The following is a 27,378-nucleotide window of genomic DNA, read 5'->3' as shown; positions in this document are numbered from 1 at the left end:
AGTGAATAAAAGATTCACAACTCACGTTCAAGTTAACTAATCCTTACCCAAGACAACCAATATACCAACTCTTTCGAGGAAGCTACCGTTACCATTAAAATCATTAGTAATTATTTATCTCATCAATCATTGTAATCTCCTACTTTAGAAACCCCGGGGAATCCATCAACATGCGAAAAGAATTATGGTCAACACTTTGATAACTCGATTTATGTAAAAATTATAACCTAATAGGTCCAATCTGACTTTCCTTTGCTTAATTGTACAAGTTCAGGTCAATGCACAGAATCACCGATAACAAATGAAGACAACCAGTTTCGCAGTACTTATCGTCCCAAAATATTTTCAATCCTCATCGCAAAGGTTTGGCACTTATTCATAAATGACGAATGCCATTGATTGGCAAATTTTATAACTTATTGGTCGGGTCACACACAAGTGAGTAAACAACAATATTGGAAGGTTAACATGCCAGACTATCATTCATAAAATTTCGTTCTTGGTTTTAAATATATTTGACTGTACCCAACACCATGACATAACAAATTAGATGTATTTAACTACACAAATTTTACAATATTCATTATATGTTATGCTAATATCAACTTACCATGTTAACACACAACTCCCTTAAATCATCACGTTACCTTTCCCGTTTTGACATTTGTAACTAGCCACAACCCACTAACTCGCTACATGAACAAACCACATGACTAAATTATCCCACTACTTGTGACTCCGTTCTAGTTTCATTCCTCCAGACTAGCAATTATCATGGACACTTACAAACAGACATTGGCTGGAAATCTCATTCCGAATTTATACTCACACGGCAAAATCTAACTTCATTTTTCTAAACTCTTACCTTCATACAGGATGGTGACTAATTTTCTTAACATATTCTTATAACAGGGCCATCATAGAACTCATTTATAGCTTACTACGAAACTCAAAATCAGATAAACTTAATTTAATACAATTCCTTTAAACAAAACAAGTTGAGGTGTCGACTCCTATATTGTAAATTACAGGTTCATCTTATTCATTTCAGTCCTATCTTTATTAATGAACGACTATTACCTCAACATCAGGGTTTTAGTTGTGCTTCTTTACTCAGTTATATTCACGGCTCAATTAGACGTACCTTAACGACTATCCTTTAAACCAACGTATATCAGGTGAATCATCAAAGGGTTATCCCATTATAATATTGCCAACATGGTTATCATAAACAATCTTTATTAAAATATAATTGATGGTAATGACTCGAGAATACAGATATGCCAACTGTCGCATTATATCAATCAGTTTCTTTTATATCATGCTCCTACATTTGCAAGAATCCCATTAGTATTTTATGACGATATAATGATGAACATATCCCCTAAGAATTAACAACACTGTTTATTTATCATGTCCTAGGTTTAGGTCCACTGAAATAGTTTAATGAAATGAAAGTTATAAGTATAACTATAGGCACACCGACTCATATGAACGACATTAGGACTCAGATGCATCCTACGTTTGTGAACATTTTAGACATACTCGTTACTACCATCCATGTGTAAACATTTAAACATAATTATTATCATATTCATGCGAGTATATTAGGACGATCAAATTGACTTTTAACGCCATTGACTTTACTACGATATGACACTGTAGCTTATATTTATATATTCGACCACTATGCAATTTTGTTGAACACACCAGAGATATTACAACATACCCAACATATATAAAACATGTAACAACTGGACTCGTATAAAATATTCCATCCTCGATTACGAATCAAATTAATTTATTCAATTTTACTCGTACCATCACGCTAACAATTTATCAACTACACTTCAATTTTTATCACTGGTTGAGATACGTAACTACTGAACATGACTGCTACTATCATCATACAAGGACATTATAAGTTCACATTATTAAAGCTCGGGAATTATTCACACACTGCATGAAGACTCAACCTAGAACACATGTTTTAAAAGTCTTGATTCACGTTGTAACTTTCAAAGATCACGAATAAATAACCGTTCGATTAAAACTTGATTCGTATTACTTTTACAAAACACGGAGAGTTAAAATCACAGGGAAAAGAATTAGGTTCAAAGCACAAGAATACCATGTGACAGCTATTAGTCCAAATCTTGGATCAGTTTGCAAAACTTATTATTTAATATTGAGACATCAAGATTTTTCATGGCTTATCAATTTGAACACATATATGAATTTTACGATCGATGGAGTTGGAATTAGGCGAGAATTATTAATACCATTTAAATGAGGGTTTTAACAAAATCGTTGGTCAAAATATCACTGCACAGAACTTCCTAACCACAGTTCACTAAAATAATTATTACTCCTAGTCTGTATATCTTATAAGTATGAAACCAACGCTAAATGAACGCTAACTGACGAGGCTACCTTTCATAAAATTTTCATCAATAGGCGATAAACAGAAAAGAAATGGTAGTAAGGTCAATTAAAGAGTAACATCAACCAAAACAAGTTTCATCACTAAGTTTTTCATTTACTATGTTCCAACTCTTTCAACCACACTATTGTTACTAACTCATACCAACTTAGATCTCACACTGTACTTACGTAAACATATACCCCATAGAATCCCTTCGCGTCTCGATCTACTCATTACATCTACATTACGATTGCTATGACTAAAAACAGACAATTCAATAGCGTTTCTTATTACTATCACATTATTATCCTATCATGGTTTGGGATCACACAACCGCATATTACTTAGTCACACTAGTACTATCAGCACGTCATTCAACATCCACCTAGGTAATTATCATTGACTCGTAATTATTTTCATGCTCACGACTAGCACAACACTTTATTGATTATTAACCTGAATTCGAAAATTTATTTCTCATTTCCCAACATTATATGATCACGTCATCATTCATACAAAATACTTACCGTAGCGTTGCCCTGTAGAATGGTTAGAATATATAGGTCTCAAGGTATATATCAACTCGATTATGCAGTAATCAATGCATCAATCAACACTTAGGCAATGATGTAGAAATCTTAGGTTCAACCTCAAGCAACTATTCTACCCTTTTCTCTCGTATACCCTCAGGTGGTCCGAGTCAAACTGAGAGGGCCACTGGTTCGGTGTGAGGGGGCCCCTAACTCAAACCTTACCTCAGTGTGCTCCTAACAGTTCTATCTCGGTGTTCATTTTATTTAGACTCTTCCTATGTTCATTGGGCTCGTTGGTTTAGGCCTGAGGATCGTTCGCTCTGATACCACTTTGTAACACCCCGGTTTATAAAAGAAGTCCTCGTCAAGACATTCTCTAATAAAACGGACTGTTACCATCTCGGTTTCCCGAGGTAGTGAATAACAAATTAAACTCCAAGGCAATTATATAATATTTTAACTTAATTATTACAAACCTCTTTTCAACTCGATTACAAGAACTGACAAAATAAAAGTGAAAGTCTTCTAAATGATGATCTAGCCACTAAGTCGTCTGATCCAATGTCTCACGCCCATCCAGCTCCCGTCCTATCTCTTAAACCTGTCAAGACTGCTCCCCATAAAACGGATCATCACAGGTGTTCACGAATACACAGGGTCAACCACGAGGTTGAGTAGGGAAAACAAAATACGTACGACAACAAAATACATAACTCCATTTCCAATTCGTCACATACTCCGCCCCTCCGTATCACAGGCCCTGAATAACTCCCACATCATAACAATACTTCCACACCATATCAATAACTTCCACACCATATCAATAACTTCCACACCATGTCACAGACCCTGAATATCACAGACCCTGAATATCACAGTCCCTGAATATCACAGTCCCTGAATATCACAGTCCCTGAATATCACAGACCCTGAATAATCTCTGTTCCATATCACAGAACATCCTCCAACTCCAATGCATATGAATGCTCACAAGAAATTGATGCAATACGTTATATAAATCAATTAAATGATGAATCATAAAATCATGCCAGTTATCCGATATTGTAATATCATACTCAATATGATCAATTCGGTCAATGACCTTTCCGAATGTAAATGATAACGTAAATCAACCACGAATCCAACCAACACAATTCAACAACAACGATAATAGGACAAGTGTATTTCCCCTACCTCAAGTGCCAGCAAATCCAATTAGCAGTCCAGAAATAAAGCAATGAATTGATTATCGATCCTTCACGAATCCGCCACCTAAAACAATTATAATATCTATAATTACTAACTACTAAATATGGAGATCTCTCAATTAGAAGTCTTCCCGAAATATAATCCCGACACCAACTTATGTCCGACTGATAATTAAAATAACTCGATTAGTATTTGACCCCACTTTCCCAAAATAGAAAGTTAGTAAGGTATAATCTCTTAAAGTGGAACATTCCCGATATAGTAACCTTTTTATTTTAACACGCCCGTCTCAAAATCTCGTTTCTAGTAATTAAATTATTATTTTATTTTAATTAACTCGGAACTTAAACCAACCCGATAATTTAAACGGCTTATACGATTTTAAGAAACCCGAATCCAACATCGAACAACTCAAATATTCCCGACTCAAAATATGTCTTTAATGATTTAAATATTCGGGAATTAAATTAAATAACTAATTTAACGAATTAAATGATTTAAGGAACCCGAATTGAACAATCAACTTAAACAACCCGACTTAAACCCGTCTTCACTTATTTTAATGTACTCGGGAAGTAATTAATTAATTTAGAATACTCGGAAAATAAATTAATTAATTAAGTATACGACTCGTTACTTAATTGTAACGATTTAAATATGAAAAACCCGCTTCAAATAATAAAACAACTCGATATTCACACGCCCCCCTTCACCCACGCACATACACCACCGCAGCCACCTCACCACCGCGACAACCACCAGTCCCCACACCCACTTCGTCCCTATCACTAACCACCAGGCCCCACCTGGTCGACTCCCTCCGGCGAGTCAAACCAGTGCCGCCAAATGGCCTGGTTCACTGCCGTGACTCACCAACCACCCCTGATTCTCCACCTACTACCACCGCAGCTATCCTCTAACTCATGTCCAACAACCACGACCCTGCTCACCGCCAACCCACGAACACTGACACCCCCACACCACCCCGTCGACCTCCCTTTGGTCGATACAAACACCACCCAAACCTGACCAATTAGGAACTCGCCTGAAAACCAAGTTTAAAACCCGTTTCTACTACCCTGTCAATGCAGCCTATTACCGCCACCCTAACCACCTACAACTACCCCAACAACCACCAAAATACTTGCCTCACACCACACATTTCCCCCACCCCGACACCAATCACCATTAACACTTTTATAAGACATGAAACCATGACCAATAACTCGACATATAAACAAAACAGAGGAGAAGGTTTGGATACTTACCTTTCTGCCGCCACTACCGCCACCTAGGGCCACCTACGCAGGTCGACAAACACCCTAAGGTCCTCCTTGCTGCACCACCAATACTCATGCTCTCTTCCTCTCTCTCGTTTTGTGCAGATGGGGTGTATACCATGGTCGAAAATGGGGAGGGTTGTCGGGTTTAATAAGGAAAAAGAGAGGCAAGGGAGTATGGGTTGCATTGTTTATGGTGTAGGCGTGGGATTGGGGTATGGGTAGTCTAGGTTTCATTAAATTAATCAAGCATGCTTTACATTCCCCAAAGACACGGTCCCCTTAATTATTTTGGGTCCGATGTTTAATTATTTAGTTTACCTTTCGAATCATTATAAACCCGTCTTAATTAACTTAGCTCGATAACTTAACATAATTCTCGACTAACAATTAACCCGACATAACTAGTAATATAAATGTATAATAATTAATATAAAATAATATCCGTTTAATTAATTTTATTATATAAAAATACGGGGTATTACAAATAGTAATGGTGAAAATATAAGTTTCATACATATAAGAATCTCCTTAAACATTCAGCAAGTTTGACTTTAAGAAATGAATTGGTAGTTTGATGCAGATTGGAGGTAGTATTTGCTATGTTGGCATCTTTAGTATTCCCTCCGTTCTAGTCATTTGTGATCCTTCGGTTTTGGCACAAAGACCAAGGAAAGGGTAGGGGGTCAATTACTAAATGACTAATTGGAATAAATTGAGTGAGATCAAATTACTCACCAAATCCATTCTTAAAATAGAAAGGACAACAAATGACTAAGACACCCCAAAATGGAAAAGGTTAACAAATGAACGGGACAGAGGGAGTATTACGAAATACTTTACTAATTTGCGAAAGTTAGTATCTCCTTTGTCTCAATTATTTTCTTATTTTCTTTTTATTGCTTGTGAATGATAGTTTAATCAAAAGTAAATAAATAATTAGCACTGCCGAATACCAAATAACTAAATAAGCACTAATTCAACACATAGTTTATTAAATTAAATTAAAATGAAAAAAAAAAACTCAACCATGCAATATATGCAGAAGATTATTATACTCCATATCGAAACTACATAAAATTTAAAACCCATTCAATCTATCAATATAAAATTTTATATAAATATGGTGCTAAGAATTTCAAAATAACTAGTTGCCTAGTTGATCCACAAACTAATAATGACCTAGATTATTTCGAAGGCAAAAGAAATAAGACGTTATTACTATATTAGGAGACTTACTATTTTAATTATGAGTACTGTATTATCAATCTGACCTAAATTGAGAACATGATCCTAATAAAGTGGAATTATAGCATTCATCGAGACTTTAGAAATTATTATTGTTCGCAACAATGTATTATCTGAGATTGATCAAGAGTCGTCGGTGATGTATGTGATTGGTCTAATTCAATTCTACTGAGGTAGGAGTATATTCCATTCTAACAATTTTTGGAATTTGCAACCCGATTAAACAACTAGCCTAATCAAGCAACTTGGTTTATGAAATTACTTTGTTTATACTAGTTTATATACACTGCCATATTCAATTCATCGCAGCTAAGTTCCTGAATCCTGATAAAGTATGGCTTAAGATACCGTACCCAACGATTAGATTTTATTCAAGAGTATAGATCCTCCTTTAGAATGTAGGTTAGGGAGAAATCATAAACACAATTGTATTAGTATTATCTAGGGTTTGTAGTCTTTGAATATTCTTTATTATTGATGTTATATATACATGATCATCGTATAATCTGTATTAATCGATGGTTCGTTCATTATCATAATAAATACTCTTCCTGTCTCATTCATTTGTTTATTTTTATTCTTATTTTTCTAAGATGTATATTAATAATACATATTATACGATGATCATGTATATATAACAAGGAAACCTGCATTGAGTATACATGATATCCTTAGGCTCGGCCTTGGGAGTTCCATCCAGGTTGTTAACCATTAAACTCCACCCTTATGGACACCTACGGAGTACAATGTACGACTATCTGTCTATTTAATTATTCGTAAAATGAAGGACCATTCTTGAATTGAAGGAATCGTTAATGGAAAGTAACATGGATGAGTTCACTTACAGTAAGCGTCAGTATAGGATCCATAATGCGCAAAACTATGATTTTAATGGTGGCACCAAGCAACTAGGCTTAAGAATTATTCCGTATGTGTACATGTATGGTATATGTATATGTTAATGAAAGTGGTAATTAATTATTAAGGATGTGATTAAAGAGGAAGGGAGTGAAATGACAAGACTAACCTTAGATGAAGCCTATAAGAAGGAAACAAGAAGAGGAAGAGTTCATCATCAAAACTAATTCCAAGAAACAAACAATATATTACTAAACACAAAAAATTATTAATATTAATTAATCCATTTTAATTTCAATACGAAAAAAATGGGGTCCAACACCAAGGCAGTAGCAGCAATGATGCTAGTAAACCTAGCCATGTTTGCATTTGTAACAGCAAATGCAACATATATACCAGGTACAACAACACCGTGCCCAGCACTCGACATCTGTGTACAGATACCGTTGGTGGGTGTTACTTTGGGTTCCCAAGCTGGGACTCCTTGTTGTAGCCTTATCAGTGGGCTTGTGGCTGCTAATGCACAAGTCTGTATCTGCACCGGCCTCGTTGGTTCTCTTCTTGGTTCCACCCTTGGTGGCCTTCTTGGCCTTGGAGGACTTCTTGGCGGTTTACTTAGCACCGCCGATCTTAACAAAGAGCTCGCTGTTCTTATCAATGCCTGTAACATCCCCAACTTCACTTGCCCTTGATTAACATACAAATTAATATCCATTCTTAATCATATATATGAATGGACGATTACAAGCTACTTAATTACGTACTTTTGTTTTCAACCTAAATAATAATGCATACCATGCAATCTTCTAAAGCATGCATGCATGGCGGTACGTACTACTGTGTCTTGCCATCCGCCATGCATGCATATCTAGTTATCTACTTAACCCTAGCTTTTACGTATGTTTGTCTTTCTGTAATGCACCTTACGTTAAGCTCCGTCCTTGTAATTGGGTTTGGTAATGAGACTTGTTTCTTATTTTCTCTCTTTATTTACACTCATGAGTCATGACTCAATCATAACAGTATGCGGTAGCCGGTAGCTGAGCTACGCGTGAATTCACGACGGATACAAAGCCGGCCTAGAGTTTGACATCTCCGCTAGCATATAATCGAACATAAACAAATGATTGTGACTGAGGCCGGGAGCGAGTATTAATTAATTACGATCATATCTGAAGTAATAATCAATTAAGAAGCCCGGATTAAACGTACATGCATGTGAATCAAAACTTGGGAAATTAACTGAGATTAATTATAGTTAGTACATTTAGGTTTAATCAAACCCTAGATTAAGAGACTACTCATTAACCATGAATCTATAATGAAATTATCAAAACGAGTCTAAAATTACAATCATTGTTATTGCCCTTATTGGTACGGTGAGAGATCTTACTGTTGTTGGTGTTTGATATCTCGTCAATTTTAGCCAACTTGAATTCGTACATGTAATGATCAAAATTTGAAATCTACAAGCAAAACATCAAAAATTCATTCAAAAATAAGGATCGCTCATATAACATGCAAATTCTAACCCTAATCAACTCGAATAGACACAACAATAATTAACCCTCAATTACAATCCGATTCAACCAAGAGGACGATGTTGAACACTTGAAGATAAGCCCAATGACTTGTGGTCATAGCCAGGGGCCTCTTCTCGGGGTCCCGGGACACCGCAAACGGAATTTTTTTATTTATGTAATTTAGTCCCATTTATTTTAGGTAAAAACAGAGTAAATTTATATTTTTATGTGGAAATAGGTATTAGGGAACCCACAAAGAATTTTTTTTTTTGGATCCGCCACTAATCATAACGGTCTTTTCGACCCAAAACAAATCTAACTAGAACAGTTTCATACTTTAGTATGGCAGTGCGCACATTTTTTTTAAAACAAAAAAAATGGACGCACCGCCATACTGGAATGATTGTCGGGTGGTATATATTGGCTATTGAGTTTTAGTTCCACAATGAAAGTTTTTTTCTTTTTGAAGCTAATTTATAAATTAATTATCGAATTAGTGTATGCTCATTTCAAATTATCTTTCATCAATGGATTTAACGCCATCAATTTGTTTTTTCTTCTTTTTGGATATCTGAGGGCAAGCCGCTACATGAAGTGTCGGTTTTAGTCCTAGATCGATGATTTTGAAAGATATAATAAAATGACATATACTAAAGCGAAGTAACATTTGGGATTCGAACTGAGACATATAGAGTACCTCCGAGTATAAAAGGAGACTACCAACCGGGTAATTGCACCAATTCAACTCTAATTATGTGTTATATATGTTGGCATCTTTAACATTACTTTACATTTTACGGAAAATAGTATCTTGTTTCAATTATCATTTTTTTTATTGTTTGTGAATGGTATTGTAATCAAATTAAACAAATGATTGACACGGAAGAATATATAATAGGTACTAATTCGATAATTTATTTATTAAATTTCATTAAAATGCACAAAAAAAAAAAAAAGAATCCTGTCCACCATGCACAAAAAATGCACAAAAATAACTAGTTGTCTAGTTGATACACAAACTAATAATGACCTAGATTATTTCGAACCCAAAAGAAATAAGACTTTATTACTATATTAGGAGAGTTACTATTTTAATTATGAGTACTATATTATCAATCTGATCTAAATTGAGAACATGATCCTAATAAAGTGGCATTATAGCATTCATCGAGATTTTAGAAATTATTATTGTTCATAACAATGTATTATTTGAGATTGATCAAGAGTCGTCGGTGATGTATGTGATTGGTCTAACAATTTTTGGAAGTTGCAACCCAATTAAACAACTAGCTTAATCAAGCAATTTGGTTTCTGAAATTACTTTGTTTATACTCCGTACTAGTTTATATACACTGCCATATTCAATTCATGGCAGCTAAGTTCCTGATAAAGTATGGTTTAAGATACCGTACCCAACGACTAGATTTTATTCACAGAGTATGGATCCTCCTTTAGAATGTAGGTTAGGGAGAAATCATAAACACAATTGTATTAGTATTAATCGATGGTTCGTTCGTTATCATAATAAATACTCTTCCCGTCTCATTCGTTTGTTTATATTCTTATTTTTATAAGATGTATATTAATAATACAAATTATACGATGATCACGTATATATAACATCTATATAATAAAGAATATTCTAAAACTACAAACTCTAGATAACTAACAAAGTTGGCTGATGTGAGTGGTAAGGGCTCTCATCTCTTAAACAAGTGATCAGGAATTCCTGACCCTTACGAATAAAAATAAAAGTCAAACTTAAGAGGGATCAACCCATTAAATTGTCTTCAGTACCCCGAATGAGAGTGCCCATCTGTCAATTTGGGTACCACCCAAGGCCCGGGTAGCATACCAAGTCTCACGAAAAAAATCCGCGCAGGCTTGGCCAAATCAGAAAATATCCGACTAATAGGAGGTCACAGTGGCAACGACAGTCCAAAGTCCCAACAACATATTATATTGACAGTTTACCCTTGAAAATATCGACACCTAACTACAAATTTTGATTCCGCCACCCCCTCCCTCTCCGGAGTACTATTTGTACGACTATCTATTTATTTCTCAAATGAAGGACCTCTCTTACAACTTACAAGAACCGTACATACATTTTAGATATAAGAGTTGTAAGTGGACAAAAAGAAGCAAAGGAATTCGTTAATGCATGGAAAGTAACATGGATGAGTTTAGTTACAGTAAGCGTAAGTATAGGATCTTCAATGCGCAAAACTATGATTAATTTTAATGGTGGCCGGCTTCAAGCAAGTACGTAGGATTATTAAGTATTTTATATACTGTATTCATATGATAATGAAAGTGGATGGGAGTGAAATGACAAAACTAACCTTGGATAAAGCCTATAAAAGGAGCAGTACAAGAGAAGACTTCATCATCAAAACTAATTCCAAGCAACAAACAATACTAAACACACAAAATTATTAATATTATTAATCCATTTTAATTTCGATACGAAAAATGGGTTCCAACACCAAAGCAGTAGCAGCAATGATGCTAGTAAACCTAGCCATGTTTGCATTTGTAACAGCAAATGCAACATATATACCAGGAACAACAACACCGTGCCCAGCACTCGACATCTGTGTACAGATACCGTTGGTGGGTGTTACTTTGGGTTCCCAAGCCGGGACTCCTTGTTGTAGCCTTATTAGTGGGCTTGTGGCTGCTAATGCACAAGTCTGCATCTGCACCGGCCTCGTTGGTTCCCTTCTCGGTTCCACCCTTGGTGGCCTTCTTGGCCTCGGAGGCCTTCTTGGCGGTTTACTTAGCACCGCCGATCTTAACAAAGAGCTCGCTGTTCTCATCAATGCCTGTAACATCCCCAACTTCACCTGTCCTTATTAATTAACAATGACGTAACTTAATTAATCATATGAATCGATTAATTATAGCTACTCCTTAATTACCTACTTTTGTTTTCAACCTAAAAAATAAGCATGCATGGCGGTACGACACGACTACGTACGTACTGTGTCTTATCATAATTAAGCCATGCATGTTTTAATTTCTCGTAAGTTTGTCCTTCTGTAATGCTCTTTATTACTTGAGCTCCATCCCTGTAATTGGGTTCGGTAATGAGACTTATTATTTCCTTTTTTATTTCTATTTTCGCTACGTTACTTTTCTCGTTCTCACTTTCGTTGCACTCATGAGTCATGACTCACATAGTCACATACGGTCAGGCGTCAGCTAAGCTACGCGAATCAATGATGTATATAAAAAAAAGGCCTAGAGTCCTATAGCATATTAGCATGTACTCCGTTTTGCTAGAATCAATTTACCACGGATCGTATTCGCAAGTTATTAAGTCGATGTTTAGGACAGGTTGACGATTAAATAGTGAATAGCTCTAGAAATTAAATCCCTCAACGTACATGTGATTATGTGAATCAATAACTTTTGGAAATTAATTGAATTCAGTTTAAAATTATTATTTTTAAGGTTAAATGAATTACCCCCTAGATTAAGTTACTAATAGTAACTCGCTAATTATGATATTTGATTAAAAAAATCCGTTGGGTTCTACAAATTGAAGGTTTTTACTTTTTACTGTAGCCCTGGTAATTAATTACATTATCATAAAATGGTTTAAATTATAGTATCAATTTTATGTACTTAATTTGTATTTAACAATAACCAGAATAAACTGAGATCTAAAATATATGAATCTTGTGTACATGTCCAATTTTGAAAAATGAATATCTCCTTCATACAAAATCGATATATCGTGAATTCGTGATTCAAAATGCATTAAAAAGCTAACACTCGTAATTTTATTTATACTATCTAATGTTGTTAGGATCGGGATTCTATTTTGGATTGATAAAGAAGATAGGATCGAATCAATAAAATCGGATCGTAGAATCGTATGATCCTACAATTTCATTAAATATAGTTGTTTATTCGGTAAAAACATATAATTAAATATCAAAACACTTATTTATTACATTTATCCATAAAATATTGAAAATTAGTGATTTTACTATCATTGTTTCTACAACTTACACGAAATTTGGATTTTATGATGTCATAATATAAAAAAATATATTAATATTTTTATTATGGAATCGGATCGTGGGATCGTAATAAGATCGTAGGATCGTATTATAATCCTATTTCTATAAATTTTCAAACATATAGGATAGTAAGATTCTACCACCATGATAGAATCGTAAGATTCAGGATCGACAAAACACTTTTAGAACGTAAAATCGAATAGAAATTCTGACAACAATGATACTATCTTGGTTTGAAGCAAACTCGATCAATTGCTTGATTGAAATTGGACCAGCTTTCCAATAACAATTGTTATACAAAAAAGCCCACTTAATTGATTTTACTCCCTTCCATTTTTATTCTTTACTTTACTTGTGAAGCAGTTCAATCCAGCCCTCCAATAACAATAACAATTCTAGTAAGGAAGAGATTTGGTGGGAAAAACCTACAAATTATTTCCTAAAGCTAAATTTTGACGGATCGAGAATAAAAGGTAATAATGCTGCTTTAGGATATTCTATAAGAGATCACAATGGTAAAGTCGTTTTGTTGGGAGTAAAAAAGTGCGGATCCAATAGTATCCTTGTTGCGGAAGCACTTATTTTAAAAGAAGGTATTTTAGCAGCTAAATACTTAGGAATCTCAAAGTTAATTGTGGAGGGTGATAACTTATGTGTTATTAACTCGATTCGAGGTACTTGGCAAATTCCGTGGGAAATTTATAGTATTATCAAGGATGTGAAATTAGACCTTCATTTTTTCGATGAAGTGATAATTAAACATTGCTTTCGTAAAGCTAACAAGGTTGCTGACTTCATGGCTTCAGTTGGACATTCATGTCCAACTCTTTCGAGGTGGTTTGATAGCCGGTGGCTTCAACTTACCTCCCTCATTCGAAAGGATGAGATAGGTTGGTCTTACCCTAGATGATCAACCTAGTTTTCTTACCTAATCAAAAAAAAAAAAAAAAAAAAAAAATCCAACCGATCATCGAGCTAAACTAACCAATCATCGAGATTGAGTCTACACTTAATCCATTTTTTTACAATGAATTCTTTTTATGTTTATATACTTTTTTTAGGAACTTGTTAATTGTCCACTTCGAATCCTTACACCCTACAAACAAAACCCTTTTTCAAACGAAAACACCCTAAGGCATAGTTACAAACATATCCATTTTCCTTCCCTAAAGCTTAATTAAAATCTTTCCATTAAAGAAACGATTTAGGGGAAAAATTGTCTCTCTCCTTCATTTGTGTCGAAACACATATTCTCTCCTATTCACTATAATCTTCCTTTTGTTTGTGGGCAGTGGGCACTGACGATGAATAAAATAGGAGTAAAAGGGTGGGGTGAGGTTTGGCAATAAGAGAGAGGGATGAATAATTAGGAGTTAAATAAGGAATTGTGAGACTAAAACACTAAAAAAAATAATAAAATAGAAGTAAAAGAGTTTGGTGGGGTTTGGTGATGGGAGAGATAAATAAAATAAGTATAAAAATTTCCAAAAATAAAAAGGAAAAGAAAAAATGAATAATCCATTTTAAAAAATTAAAGATCATAGTAAATGGAAGGGAGTACATCCAAAATCTTCTAATTAACAAATGTGTCATAGTAAGTTGTACGGAGATCCTTCAGAGCTAATAATACTACTACTAAATTAAATGGTCATGAATGATTACTCAAATAGTTCACCTTTTTAAAGTTCACCGTTAATTGTAAAATACTTTGTAATCATTATCAAAAGTCAAAACAACACTAAATATTACAGTTTATAAACTATACATCTGAGTTAGTACCTTTTATTATTTATTTTTTGAGTTTTATTTTAAAGTTTATGAGTTCTGCTTTAGTATAGAGTTTTTGAGCACATTTAATAAAATATTACACTAAAAAAATATAATATTGCTCAAAAACTATATTTATAAATGGTAATATGCTCAGAAAAAATGTGTATATACTCAAAAACTATAAGATCTAGGTACTACCTCAGATGCGTAATCCGTTTTCTCCTAATATTACAACTATTATCGAAATATATATATAAAAAAAATATATAAAACACATAACCGAAGGCAAATCAGTAAATATACAACCCTCTTAAAATTTACTTTTACGAATTAACAAATTGTATTTTTTCCATCACTTTTCTAAATTTTACAGTATTTAAATTCCTATCTCCTAATATGAAAAAACGAGAAACAGTCTCTTATGAGAATTTGTCGAAATATAATTAGGGTTGTTCACTCAGTGGTCCGGACCAAAGAGCAGACTGGACTGGACCATTTGGTTCGGACCAAGACCAAATTTTGTTTGGTCTGGTCCATGCTCCACCTATTTATTCGACTTTGGTCTTCGGCCCGATTCTGGACCAAACTGGATAGACCGCGGACCGGACCATGGACCGAAGTTATGTAAGAAAAGAAGTTTTAAAATTGTAATATTATTGATTTTATTTTTTACTTTATTTACACGTATTATAAGATGTGTAATTATATAATTAAATCTAGTAAGAAAATAATATTGTTTATTTTGATCGTTACGAACTTCTCGAGTTGCAGTTCTATATGCTAAAACATGTCAATGACAATAATATATGGACAACTTTGGTCCGGTTCGATCCACGCGTTTTCATGGTCCAGACCGGACCGACCAATATTAATATGGTCCGGTCCGCGGTCCACCTCTTAACTCTTCTTTGATCTTCGGTTCAAAGAGTTTGGTCTTGCCCGGTCCGGTCCGGACCAATAAACACCCCTAAATATTAGGGGTGTTCATTCGCGGTTCGGTTCACCGAACCTCTAATTTAATTCAGTTCGCACACGGTTCGGTTCGGCAAAACTCCGAACCTAAACCACACCGTTAGAAACGGTTATAAACGGTTCGGTTAACCACTTTAAACGGTTATTAGCGGTTCGGTTACCGGTTAACCGATAATCGTTCTATATTACTTTTTTTTCAGTTTTCGTTAATTTTTGGGAATTTTTTCTAATAGTTTAATTAAATTTTCATTATATATTATACCCTACAATAAAGTTAAAAGCTAAACTTTAGCATTAATCAATTTAAGAAATTTTAAATTTGGATACACTAAGAAAATTAAACGAACGAACGGTTTTTTATATAATATTTTAATTTTTTGCTTACTTTTTTGTGATACGGTTCGGTTCGCGGTTAACCGGTTATCTAAAATTGCGAACCTTAACCGAACCTTTTCCATAATAAAGTTAACGGTTCGATTCAAAGAACCGCTTTGTGGAAACGGTTTGGTTAATCGAACCTTAAAAATGGACGTTTTTTCGATTTTGCGGTTCGGTTTATTCTGAACACCCCTACTAAATATAATTGTATTTTTCCATCACTTCTACAAATTTTATTTGGATTTGTATTTCCTAATACTACTTGAGCCACAAATAAGAAACCGTCTTTTATAAGAACCTGTTGAATAATTACCGTAGTAAGAGGAGCTGTAAATTTGTACGACGATGTTTTTCTACTTGGAACACAAAATAACTTGTTCATCTCCTTGTATTATTTTCTCTCTCTAAAAAAACTCTCTCTTGATTTAATCAAATTATCGACACCTTTTACGCAAATCTTGATCTGTAAGTTTGATTATAATTCTAATTTTGTGTTTAATTAGCTTAACTTCTGAGTTTAATTGCTTGATCAATTAATTAATTTTTATGGTATAATTGCGAATATGTATTTGTGTAATTATCGAATTATGTTAGTTTATGATGTTATAGAGGTATTTACGGTGTTTAATTGTTGATTTTGGGGATTATTGGATCGTAATTTGTGATGAATGTTAGGGTGGATTGAAGTTGAAAAGAGTAGTTAGGGTTTGAGAATTTTGGGGGATTGGGGAGAATTTAGGGGGTTAGGTTTTCGATGGCGTCAAATTCTCCGTTTTTGTTGGAGGATCAGGCTGATGAAGATTTTTTTGATAAGTTAGTTGACGATGATGATCAAGGAGGTGGTGTTGGTGAGGAAAGTAATTCGGAGGGCGTATCGGGTTTAGGCAAAGAAAACGGTTTGGTGGATGGGTATGCGGATGAGGAAGTGAATAAAATTGCGAATTTGAGTATAAGTGAGGTTGATCATGGGAATGTGGGTCCCGAAACGAATGATTTCGAGGGGCGTGATGGTAATTTTGGTGGGTTTTCGAGTGTGGTGGAAGAACGGGAGGAACAGGTTTGTGATGGGGAGGTAACATCGTCGTTAGTCTCATCTGGTTCGTTTTGTTTTGATAATGGGCAGATGGTGGAAGATGAGGTTGGGGATTGTCGGGGGGAGACGGGGTTGATGAGAGAGAGTAGTGGTGGTGTGAAAGAGGTTCAGTGGAGCGCTTTTGCCGACTCAAGTGATCTTGGTAGTGGTGGTTTTGAGTCGTATGATGATTTCCTTACTGACTTTGGACAAGGGGCGGTAGGGCATGTGCAGAGTGAAGCCAATGCTGTGTTTGGTAACGAAACAATCACCAATGTTGCTACCGAAAATGTTTATGATTATACTCAAGTAACTGAACAAATCGCCAATGGGGTTGACACTAATACTGCAGAATATTATGAAAGCCAATACCCTGGGTGGAAATTCGATCCCAACACCGGGCAATGGTATGAAGTGGATAACACTTTTGGAAATGCTACTGAGCAGCCGAGTTTGGAAACCAGTGGTGTAAATTCGCAGGGAAACGTATCTATGAGTGGAGAAGGTCAATGGGGTGTTTCTGATGTAAATTCATCCCAAGTTTTTTATTCCCAGCAAAATGTTCACAATACTGTTGGAAGTGTAAGTCAGGTCAGTACAAGCGAGAATGTCTCTGATTGGAATCATACTGTAAACCAGACCGGGGAATATCAGTATCCAGCTCATATGATTTTTGACCCTCAGTACCCTGGCTGGTATTATGACACAGTAGCGCAAGAATGGCGTTCTTTGGACACATATCATTCGTCGATTCAGTCAGCAGAGTTAATGCATAATCAGCATGGTCAAAATGGGTTATCGGGAGCATTTCATCCTCACGGTGATAATGGTCAGGGAATTACTAGCAATGGGCTTCAAGTATCCGGCAGTGAAGGCCTAAATGCAAATCAAACTTCTGCCACTTCCTCAGGACTGTATAATCAGCAGGTTTCAAATGATGGGCAGTCTACTTTTGGGATGAATGGTGGGTCTACTGTCGGTTATAGCGAGGGTCAGTCATGGCCTAGCTTCGACTCTAATGTTTATAGTAATGCTCACCTGAACCCACAGAAGTTTCCTGATTCCAGAGATAACACACCTTCATACAAAGAAACAAGTCAGAATTTGAATAGGGGTAATTGGGACGGTTCTGCTGGCAATGTTTTTCAGCCATTTAGTCATACTCCACAGCAAAATGGAGCAGTTCAATACTCAACTGAATTTTACAGTAATCAAAATTCAGCGAAGGTTTCCCAACCCTTTTCTAATGGTCATCAGGTCTCTTATGCACCAACCGAAAGTAGAACACTTACAGGGCGTCCTCCTCATGCTTTAGTCACATTTGGATTTGGGGGAAAGCTTTTAGTAATGAAGGATACCAGCAGTGCTGGGTTTTCATTGCAGGGAAGTAAGGTATAACCGTTTTCTCAATCATTTGAGATCATTTAATCTCCTGTTTCCTTTTCCTTGATTGATGAAAAGACCATACCTTTCTGTATAGTTATTATTTTTTGTTTGTATCATCTTTCTTTGGCAGGATGCTGGAGGACACTCTCTTTCTGTTCTTAACCTGATGGAAGTTGTGGGTGCGAATCGTAGTCCTTTAGGTACTGAAGTATGCGGTTCTAGCTATTTCCAATCTTTGTGTCACCAATCATTTCCCGGTCCTTTAGTTGGTGGCAGTGCGGGAAGTAAAGAGCTTAATAGATGGATTGATGAAAGGATTGCAAATTGTGAAACGATGAGTGGTAATGATGGTAAAGGTGAAGGTCCTAAATTGCTTCTTTCCTTGTTAAAGGTTGCATGCCAACACTATGGAAAGCTTCGATCCTTTGGTGCAGATGCGGGGCAAAAGGTAACTGTGTCTTGTAATTGTAATATTTAATTTTTTGAAGGGTTGTAAGTTTGTGACATCTCTCTCTGATTGTTAGTATGTGACCCTCTCTGTCTTTCTAAAATTAATATCAGGATGGGCAAGTAGTAGTTCATTAACTTCAGAGGATAGGAACTTTTATCTTTCTTTCTTTAATAGCTCGATGAAGTAGTCTCTGCCTCGTATTATTAGGGTACAATAGCAAAGTATTTTCTTGGATATCATGCCTTCGGTGGGGAATGGTTCGAAGTTCGAACAGACAGCTCCTTTTGAAACTGCTAATTTCTCGCTGATGCTTCTAGGATCATGTGCTCATGCAACAAAATTTTTAGGAAGTTAGCTATATTGATAATCATTTATCCGAGCTGTATGGCTGTTTTTTTATGACGTTTCTTTCTGCTTGGTGTAGATATAGGATTTGGTTAACTGGAGAACTTTGGAACGTTTGGATTCTAAAACCCCTCTCGTTCAGTGCTTGATCCACCCTATAAATTGCTTTCTTGTAGAAGTAAATGATATTATTAAGTAATGTTTGTCTTGGCCCGTCTCATTGATGTTGCTGCCTAGTGCCTGTTATCCTTCTACACGGTGACCGTGTTCTAGTTAGGCAGAGTCGTACTTCAGCTCTAGTATGTTCTTCTGGGGGAATGAGGATAGCTGCCCACTTGTTATGTTTATCATTGTGCTTCTTTTGGGATGAGGGCGATGTTTATATCTTGATGATATGAGCAAGGGATGAGAGACACTAAGGCCTTGTTTGGATAGCAAAAAAGGAGGGAAAGGGAGGGGAGGGGGAAGGAGGGAAAGGAAAGGGAGGGAAGGGAAGGGGAGGGAGAATGGAGGAGGTGATTTTCCCTCCAAATCTTTCCAATGTTGGAGGGTAAATAATTTGGCTTATAGGAGGGAAATGGAGGGAATTTTCCTCCCCTCCAAATCCCTCCACCTCCATTTTGCTAACCAAACAAAGGATTTTTCATCCTTCCAAATCCCTCCCCTCCCTTTCCCTCCAAATCCTCCAATCCAAACACACTAAGGGTGTGGTTAGATACAAAAATGGAAGGGAAAGGGAGAGGACGGAAATGGAGGCGAGGAAAAAGGAGGAAAGGGAAGTGGAGGGGGGAATGGAGGAATGGACTTTTACCTCCAACTCTTTCCTATGTTGGTGATATTTTGATTAGCTTGGAAGAGGGAAAAAATATCCCTCCATTTTTCTCCAACCTTATTTGCTAACCGAACAAGAAATTTTGCATCTCTCCCTTTTCTCCCTCCCCTCCCCTTCCCTTCCCTCCAAAATTTCCACAATTCAAACAAGTCCTAAAGGAACAGTATTTGGTGCAAAAAAGGGTATGTAGAATTTATCTGTTGGCTAGCAAACTCATTTGGAGGATACAAGCTATAATTTTCTGTCTACATTGTTCCTCTTATCCCTATCCTATGTCGTCTTCAAACTATCAGAAAGGTCTATATTTAGCCATCACTTGTGGTATAATAAGAGAACTAGTTTAGACCTTGTGCATTATATGCATGGTATTTAAAGTTTTAATATTTTTATAATTACTTATATAATATTGAGACCTTATAATTGCTTACATTTGTCATCATTGTATTTTGCTTGGATAAATAAAGGCTAGAACTGAAAATTAATTAAGAGAATTGAGTAAGGAGTTGAAATATATTCTAATGAAAATATTTTTATAGCATAAAACTAATGAGTTTCAATTTATATTTTTTTTTTTTAATTTTCTTTGTCACGAAAGTAATAACAACAATCGTTTTATACAACATATGGGTCAACTCATCATCTAATAATATCAATAAAAGATTTAGCAATTTATAGTTTTATATCACTTTTTTTTTTTTTTTTTTTAATTAAAATAATATATTTTAGAGTTTAGTGAAAATAATATAATTTGATGAAAAGATTAATTTTAATGAAAATATAATAGATGAATTAAATTGTAATTGTTAGTTTCCTTAGTGAATGAACATAATTATTATTAGTTTCCTTTTTTTGAGAATATGCTTTTTGGCGGGAAAATGATAGAGTTCACCTATTCTTTTAATAGATAGGGGATTTCGGGATTAACAGATGAAGAAATCCCCTATTCCCAAAATATAATAAAATAGAGCGCCTTTTCTTCCAGGTGCAAGTTTTTGAAAATTTAAAGGACTTTTCTGATCATTATGGTCTTGACTCAGAAGCAGAACTTGCAACTTTTTTTGTCATTTTTTTTCTCTTATGACGTTATAATCATTTGTGGCATTTCTCCCCCAATCTGTCTTTTGTATAATCATCGATGGTATCAATTTACCTATAGTAAAGCTTCTAGTATAATATTACACTATTACAGGACAATGACCTTCCAGAGTCGGCGGTTGCCAGTCTCTTTGCCTCTGCCAAGAGAAACAGTGAGAAGTTTAGCCAAAGCAGTGCACTGGCAAAGTGCTTGATGACCTTGCCATCTGAAGCACAGATTCAGGTATTGTAAACCATTATTTCGGAGACATGTTTAACCTGTAGAGCATATGTCAAATATACTGCGGCATTTGCAGGCAACTGCTTCTGCGGTACAAAACCTACTAATTTCTGGTAGAAAGAGAGAAGCTTTACAGTGTGCCCAAGAAGGTCAGTTCTGGGAATTTGCGCTGATTCTTTCTCGAGAACTTGGTGACCAGGTTTGTACTCCTGTCAATTTTTCATTTTTTGTCGGCCTAGGGCTTTATCTTACCCCTCTATTTGATGGTTTGACTTTTGGTTGGGTCTTTTGCAGTTCTATACTGATACTGTGAAGCAGATGGCAGTTAGCCAATTAGTGGCCGGATCACCTTTGAGAACCTTGTGCCTTCTTATAGCAAAGAAACCTGAAGAGGTCTTTTCCAACACTGTCATACCTGCTGGCAATCTCCTCCATGCACCAGCTATGTCATCACAGACTTCGCAGGTAAATTGCTTCTAAACTACTAATGACTTCACAAGGAAGAATTTAAATCTTAAATCATGATCTAAGGAAATGACTTGGAAGCAAAAGTTGGAGGAGCACAAGTGTTTTTTTTTTTTTTTTTTTTTTTTTTTTTGCTGTGTCACTTACATCTCAGTAAATGAGACAGAGTGCAGGCTATAGCATGCTGGCCAATTGGGAGGAGAACTTGGCTGTAATAACCGCAAACAGAACAGAGCATGATCATCTTGTGATCACCCACTTGGGAGATAGCCTTTGGAAGGAAAGAAATGATGTATGTCTTCCAGTTTCCTTTATATCAGCCGATGGCTACAACTTCCCTCTAATATTATGAACTTTCAACATTCCATTTTCTATTCCCTTGTACCCAATTGACCAATCTCAGCGATAGTGTGCATTTTTCTCAGCCATTCTCACGTGGGGTTGGTTGTACAGGTGATTGCTGCGCATATCTGCTACTTGATTGCAGAGGCTGATTTCGAGTTATATTCAGACACTTCTAGATTGTGTCTTATTGGTGCAGACCATTGGAATTTTCCGAGGACATATGCTAGTCCTGAGGCTATTCAGGTGAATTTCAGGTCCTTTACACATTTCCATCCACATGTTTGCCTCTTGGTCTTACAGACACTGTTATTTCCCATTCTATAGCGTTTCTTCATTCTAAATTTCATTTTCCTACGGTCTGTGTGGCATGCAACCTGAGTGTTTTCTCCTCCACATGTTTTCTCCTCCGCATTTTCCTCATCTATGTGACCTTAAGTGTACAAAAGGGATCCATTGTTATATGAGGAAGCATGGGTTGATTGCCTTTTGTTGATAGCAGCTAGGCTCTTGCCACATCTCTAGCCAATTACTTAGGGTTCAAGAGTATGGCCTAGATACATATGTTTTTCCTTTATGAATAACGTTATGTTTCTGCTGTAGCTTGACAACTAATGCTAATTGTTAATAGCCAAAGTTAGTAGAAGGATAAAAGAACGGTCATTTGCTACATTACTACCATAGATTGTCTATGTGTCTCTCCTTAACTTGCTTAAACAGGGTCAATATCTGGGAGTTTTGGAGTCCTTGGCCTCAATCGAGTGATGAACAACACAACAAGATATGTATATATTAGGGAGAATCAAGGGTGGAACCTGTAGTTTCCCTTCTCACGATTCTCCTCTTAGGTTCGATTTCGATTTTTCATCCTGGCAATGTAAAAGGTTCTCCTTGATTTCTGCCTTTGCAGGCCCCACAAACCGTGGAAATGGATTGAACTTCCATCAGGGACAATTTTAATGCCTGTTTTCCTTAATTCCTCCCTTAGCGAGGCCCAGTCCCATTCTGTAAATAAGGGTAGAGAAGTGATGCATCAAGCACCCTTCAGCTGTAAATAATTGTCAGCTAACCTTAACTCACTTCAGAGTTATTTTACCTGTTGTGTAAGCTTGTGGAAGTGCTTTTTGACCGCAATCCCTTCAGCTGTAAATTTTTTTTAGATAACCTTAATCCACTTCAGAGTATGAGAAATGGTTTTATCTTGCCAATCTGATTTTATGTTCTGTTTATTACTCTTATTTTATCTCTGGAGCATGAGAAATGGTTCTTTTTAAAGGTTTAATGAGAGATCGATTCCTCGCAAAGGTTCATTTGACGCCAGAATGTGCTTACCGTTTACGTACCTTTTCACTTCTTTATATTCTTTTTCCCTCGCAAACTGTTCTGCTTGCTACTAGGGTGTCTTGATCATGGTGAATTATATACATGTGGTCGCTGCTGCTTTTTAGCTAATGTTAGCTTCTGTTCATTATACTACATCCAAATTAACTTTTACCTTCTCCCGATTGTGATAATTTTTTGGTATTTATATCCTTAACATGCTATGCCGTGGGCAAAACTAGATGGATTCTCTACTTTGCATAAGAAATGTTTTCTTCCTTATTTTTTTTGCTGATTTAAGCTCTGATTCTTGATGGAAATTTTTTCTAAGTTTCTAAATTATTTTATGATGGGCGGCTCGAATGGTTATCTATACTGCCAGTACAGTAATATTTTTGTTAATTGGTGCACTGGAATGAAGTCTGAAGTTCTAGGAAGTAATGTTGAGACTGATTTCTCGTTCTTTTGTTATATTGTAGAGAACAGAGCTGTTTGAATATGCAAAGGTCACCGGTAATTCGCAGTTTGTTCTGCTTCCTCTGCAGCCATATAAACTCATCTATGCACATATGCTGGCAGAAATCGGAAGGGTGTCCGATTCATTAAAGTATGATCACAGTATCACGCCTCTTCCTATTTGATGATTTTTAAATTACACTTTTATTAGCCTAAGGTGTTGAATTAAATTTCAGATACTGCCAAGCTGTTCACAAAGTTCTAAAAACTGGTCGATCACCGGAGGTAGACATGTCAAAGCAGTTGTTGTCATCTCTTGAAGATAGGATTCGGACGCACCAACAGGTTTTGTTCAATTTTTTTGTTTTTTTGTTTTTAGCTGTTAGTTCATTGCACAAGTGTTCTGAGTGTTAGTTCTTACTTGTTGCCAGAGCGGATATGCAGCTAACTTAGCTCCTGGGAAGATAGTAGGCAAACTTCTTAATCTTTTCGATAGTACAGCTCATCGTGTTGTAGGGGGACTTCCTCCACCTGCTCCATCAACTACGATGAGCAATGGACATCATTATCAATCGTCAGGCTCGAAGGTAAGAAGCAGTCAATCGACCATGGGTATGTCATCATTGATGCCATCAGCATCCACGGAGCCAATGAACGAACGAGTTGGAGATGGAAGTAAAAAGACATTCCATAACAGAAGCGTTTCAGAGCCCAATATCGGTAGAACGCCAAGGGCGGTATGATCACCTGTCTGATCTGATCTGATCTGATCAACTGACGATATGCGTTTCCTCTCCTAATTATTTTAAATTTATGGCTGCGATGCAGGAACAGGTGGATACCTCAAATGAACCAACTTCTTCCAGTTCAGATGGCAAAAGTAGTGGCTCAGCCGGAACATCCCGCTTTAGCCGTTTTAGCTTTGGTGCAAGTCTCTTTCAAAAGACTGTTGGATTGGTCTTGAGGCCTCGTCAAGGCCGTCAGGTAGAACCTTTTACACATTCTGTCACATTGCTGGCTGTATACATAATTTGATTATTATTTGCTCTACATAATTTGATTATTATTTGCTCTATATCCTCAAGGCTAAATTAGGGGACACCAATAAGTTCTATTACGATGAAAAGCTGAAGAGATGGGTGGAGGAGGGTGCAGAACCACCCGCTGAAGAGCCTGCACTTGCACCTCCTCCAACAAGCACAGCCTTCCAAGCCGAGAAATCAGATTCCTACTCAAAGAATGCTTTTAACAATGCACTCAATTCCAGTGGTTGTTCAGAACATGCCAATTCAACCCCTCCTGGAAGTAGTATGGAGATCCCAGCTTTTCCACCAAGTTCAAATCAGTTCTCAGCGCGTGGCCGGATGGGTGTACGGTCAAGGTATGTGGACTTCCTGTGGTTACATTTATGTTTTCAATGTACAGCTACAGCTAAAATCTTTCAGAAGAACCTACTAAGTGATATTTTTGAAGGGATCGTAAAAGTAGTGGTGTCGTAACTCGTAAGACTCGTAACTGTCATTACTAGGCAGTTACTCAGCTGTTGCATTCACAGACTGCAATGACATGCGCCTCTTAATGCGTTGCGATATGAAAATAGTTGCTTCGATGAATCAAGCAATACAAATTACGTTTGGATTGCACATATATCTAGACTAGAGAAATTATTGCTCAATGTTGGTATTATTTGACTTTACCAAAGTTAAATGAGAACAAGAAATAAAATGAGATGAAGCCTGAAGGTTAGTAGTACATATTTGTTGACCTGTGTGCAATGTTGGTATTATCTCCTTCTGGGCGGTTTGCATTTTGCAAGGAGGGTAGAAGAGCCTATCATGTATTTATATTTAGAGTATTTATTTAGATGCGTGATATTCGATTTCTTCCTTGGCAAATATTTACCATTCTTGATCTTTTCTTTCCCCTCTTTTTTTAATTACGCCATATATATTTATAACATGACGCGTACTTCGTTTTTTTGATGTGTGTAACGGTCGGTTTCTTTGAATAGGTATGTCGACACTTTCAACAAAGGCGGTGGGGCGTCCACAAACATGTTCCAGGCACCATCAATCCCCTCATCTCAACCCGCCAGTCTTTCAAGTGCTAAATTTTTCATTCCCACCGCATCATCACAAAACCAATCAACATTTGGCACGGAATCCCCAAAGGGAAATGATGTTTCTGAAAGCGAAGAACAAAAATCACTCATGATCGGGAAAGACCCTTTCCAAAACCTGACACAGTCATCTGGAACATTGCATAGGTTTCCAAGTGTTGATAACATATCAAGATCCGGAATTAGAAGTGGGAATAGTAGTTCAGGCGGGCCCCAATCTCGGCGTACAGCTTCGTGGAGTGCAATTCCTAGTGATGCATACACTTCACCGCCAACAGCTGAGGTAAAACCGTCTCCACTTTCATTTATGCCTAGTAACCAATCGTCGGGTAGTCTGCACAATAGAGGTGGCAGTTTTGGGGATGATCTCCATGAAGTTCAACTTTGACAATTGGTGCTGTAAATATCAAGACAATCAAGTTTTGCGTCTTACATTCAGTATGAAATCACTGCAGTAAGAACCCGACTTATCTTAGCAAGGTGCAGTTTAAATACCAAGATATAATTTTTTTTATTCTATATATATTTATGCAATCCCACATCTTCCCAAAGCAAATGTACGCCGAGAAGCTGGAAGTCGAATATTGTAATGTAAGATAGAGTTAGGTTGTTCGCAGCTAATAGATGTAATGCTGCAGAGCTAAAGATGTGTTTTTGGCATTTTGGCAGTCATTATTCTTTATTCCGTTGATTTATTTCAGATATTAGATAGTTGAAATATTTTACATTTTTTTTCAACATTTCGGAAAGGATCAATAATGGAAATGAATTAGCTGATGACTGATATTATAGGTAGCCGAGTCTCTTTTATTTGTATTTTGTGCCGATGACTGAAACACTTCCCACGGTAGTGAAGCGTGGAAGCGAGAAAGAGAGGAGGTAATGGTTACTTTACAATGGTAATCCTAGTTACCGACCTCTCTTTCCTTGTTTCATCGAGTTTTATTAAGCAAAGAAAGGAAGGCGAGAATGGTGGATGTAATTGTTGAGTGACTCGGATAGGTCCGTTTTGTGCCTCAACTCTTATACAGGGGTTATACCGTTA

At 36.3% G+C, this 27,378-nt stretch overlaps 3 protein-coding genes across 3 annotated transcripts; all 3 read left to right on the top strand.

Annotated features, from left to right (window-relative positions):
* Positions 1–7,861: 7,861 nt before the first annotated feature.
* On the top strand, positions 7,862–8,245 carry LOC141614937 (putative lipid-binding protein AIR1). The gene has a single exon (XM_074433751.1). The coding sequence runs from the start codon at positions 7,862–7,864 to the stop codon at positions 8,243–8,245; it is 384 nt and encodes a 127-aa protein (XP_074289852.1).
* A 3,306-nt stretch (positions 8,246–11,551) lies between these two features.
* LOC141614307 (putative lipid-binding protein AIR1) lies at positions 11,552–11,938 on the top strand. The gene has a single exon (XM_074433231.1). It carries the CDS (start codon positions 11,552–11,554, stop codon positions 11,936–11,938), a length of 387 nt encoding a protein of 128 aa, XP_074289332.1.
* A 4,557-nt stretch (positions 11,939–16,495) lies between these two features.
* LOC141592123 (protein transport protein SEC16A homolog) lies at positions 16,496–27,028 on the top strand. The gene is made up of 13 exons (XM_074412708.1): positions 16,496–18,694; positions 18,819–19,136; positions 21,506–21,634; positions 21,708–21,830; positions 21,926–22,096; positions 22,263–22,388; positions 22,550–22,684; positions 24,238–24,365; positions 24,451–24,559; positions 24,646–24,951; positions 25,043–25,198; positions 25,300–25,595; positions 26,226–27,028. Exons 1-13 carry the CDS (start codon positions 16,985–16,987, stop codon positions 26,719–26,721), a joined length of 4,203 nt encoding a protein of 1,400 aa, XP_074268809.1. The 5' UTR covers positions 16,496–16,984; the 3' UTR covers positions 26,722–27,028.
* The last annotated feature ends 350 nt before the right edge of the window (positions 27,029–27,378 follow it).

Source organism: Silene latifolia, chromosome 1, assembly GCF_048544455.1.
Source record: "Silene latifolia isolate original U9 population chromosome 1, ASM4854445v1, whole genome shotgun sequence".
Classification (NCBI taxonomy): Eukaryota; Viridiplantae; Streptophyta; class Magnoliopsida; order Caryophyllales; family Caryophyllaceae; genus Silene; species Silene latifolia.
Note: the sequence above shows the minus strand (reverse complement) of the source record. Positions and strands in the feature narration are given on the sequence as shown.